The following is a 2,293-nucleotide window of genomic DNA, read 5'->3' on the forward strand; positions in this document are numbered from 1 at the left end:
CCATTCCTGCTGCCTTGTAGAGTGTGAGGCTACATTAACAACAATGAATTTAAACACCCCTCTTACTCCCAAGCATTTACTACCAACCCCTTCCACACACCTCCAAAAATCTTACCCCATGCAGAGTTCTGATCCTGTAAAAGGAGAAGTGCCAGAGACTCCATGAAGTCCACTAGGGATTTTGCTTTTGCTATTGTTTTATGTGGAAGGCACTCAGATACTGTGTCGATGGGTGGCAGTATAAAACTATAAAAAAGATAAGTGGTGATAAAATTCAAGGATGATACTGTCAGGTTGGGATAAGGCACCACTTAGGGGAGTGCATTCTTTGAATCTACTGTGGCTGATTGCATGTAATTATATCAGCTTATCTTAAAAATATTTAACAGAATTTGGATAATTAATTTTGGAAATCATAAGCGGAGAGAGGGAGGGAAGGATTTGTGCATCACTGGAAAAATATCTTCCTGAATAATGATGACTGTGTCCATTCTATTGTGTTTAATCTGTCATAATTTGTTTCTAGAGAAATGGGGCAACTAACACAGATCATTTAACAACTGTCCTCAACCTGCAGTTTGCCATTTATTGTCGCCTGAAAAATATAGAGAAAAAGATCACATGCCTACAGCAACTGATTTCCTTACATCCTTTTAACCCATGGAACTGGAAGCTACTTGCTGAGGCTTATATGAGCTTTTTACAGACTCTGCCTCCATCATTCATTTCAGAAATGAAACTTGTTCAATTCAAAGATTGTGCTGCAATTGACCAAGTTTTCCAAACCTCACCAGGACTGTTTGGAAAAGAAATGAACCTTCAATGTCACAAAACGCTCAGCGGGAGAGAAGACGTTTGGTCAACACTTTCTATAAAAACAACCAGAGACAACTCAGTATCTTACAGCGATAGCCACATGGTAGAGGGATCCCTCCATATCACAGAAGAATGTGAAACACGGGACAAAATGAAACATGCTACCTTTGAGTTCTGGGGACAGGAAGCATTGAAAGATGTTTGGATAAAGGCATGTGCCTCCTTTGTTAGAACAAGGTAACTAAATATATAATTAAAGGGATAACCTTAACTACCCTTAGTCCAAAAGGATTTTTTTTTAAACGTAGTATTCGTAAACCTTAATATCAAAATTTTATATTGTCAATTTAAATATTTCCCTCATTGTTGCAAACACCCACACATTGTACTATTGCAAGAGAACCAGAAAATAAAACTGACCAGTCTGATTTCACTGTGCAATCTGAGTTAAATGCAAAAAGCAAACCATGCTTGTGAATGGATGAAATGTAAATTAATTCAATTTTTTAAGTTCTTTGCCTTAATACCCTAAAGTGGTGATATATATTCTCAACAGTCTTTTTAAAAATGATTTTATATGGAAAGCTTCCCATACCTACACTACTAATACTGTGCTATTTCAGCGGTAGGGCTGCTTTTAGTTTTGGAATTCATGGTACAGCAACAACTTGAGCAATGGAGAGGACTAGCTGACTTCCTTCCTGGTGATACAGCCCGTCTTATTTGCTTGCAGCTTAGATAACTCAGAGAAAAATGAATTATTTTTATAATTCACCAGTTTGCACGATGGATGAGGTTGAAAAATAAATGAATTCTGTGACAAGATTAAGAACTCTAAAAGTATATTAAAATTTATATTTTCAACTGTACCAAGACTGAGACAATGTGACAATTTTAAGTTTGTTTTTCTAGATATGCACAAGAGAGAGAACACTTATTTGTTATATAGTAACTCCTCGCTTAGTCGTCCTGGTTAACGTTGTTTCATTTTACATTGCTGATCTATTAGAAATCATGCTCATTTAAAGTTGCTCAATGCTCCCTTGTAACGTCGTTTGGCAGCCGCCTGCTTTGTCCACTGCTTGCAGGAAAAGCAGCCCTTTGCAGCTAGCTGGTGGGAGGCTTGGAACTAGGGTGGACTGGCAGCCCCCTATCAGCTCCCCGTTCCCCTAAGTTCCCCGTGTGGCAGCCGCCCAGCAGGCTATCAATTGCTGGCAGTTCAGCTGTCCCTCCCCCCACTGCCCTGTGCTGTTCCTGCCCTCTGCCTTGAAGCTGCTCCCGGGAGCCTCCTGCTTGCTGTGTGGGGGGAGAGGGGGTGCTAATGTCAGGGAGGCCCCCCAGCACCCTGCTTACCCCATCTTCCATAGAGCAGGGGGGACACATGACAGGGCTCAGGACGGAGGGAGCTTCCTGGCAGCAGCTGCCATCTCAGCTTGCTGATCTACTTAACAAGGCTGTGTACTTAGAGTGGGGTCAG

General features: G+C 41.1%; 1 protein-coding gene across 1 annotated transcript; it reads left to right on the plus strand.

Annotated features, from left to right (window-relative positions):
- Positions 1-526: 526 nt before the first annotated feature.
- On the plus strand, positions 527-1,108 carry LOC112121845 (zinc fingers and homeoboxes protein 1-like; the record flags this gene model as incomplete). Its single annotated transcript, XM_024220746.2, has 1 exon — positions 527-1,108. A coding segment is annotated over one exon (531 nt), but the record flags the coding sequence as incomplete, so codon positions are not given.
- Positions 1,109-2,293: the final 1,185 nt, after the last annotated feature.

The sequence above is a fragment of the Terrapene carolina genome, unplaced genomic scaffold (assembly GCF_002925995.2).
Source record: "Terrapene carolina triunguis isolate 2854851 unplaced genomic scaffold, T_m_triunguis-2.0 Scaffold47408, whole genome shotgun sequence".
NCBI lineage: Eukaryota > Metazoa > Chordata > Testudines > Emydidae > Terrapene > Terrapene triunguis.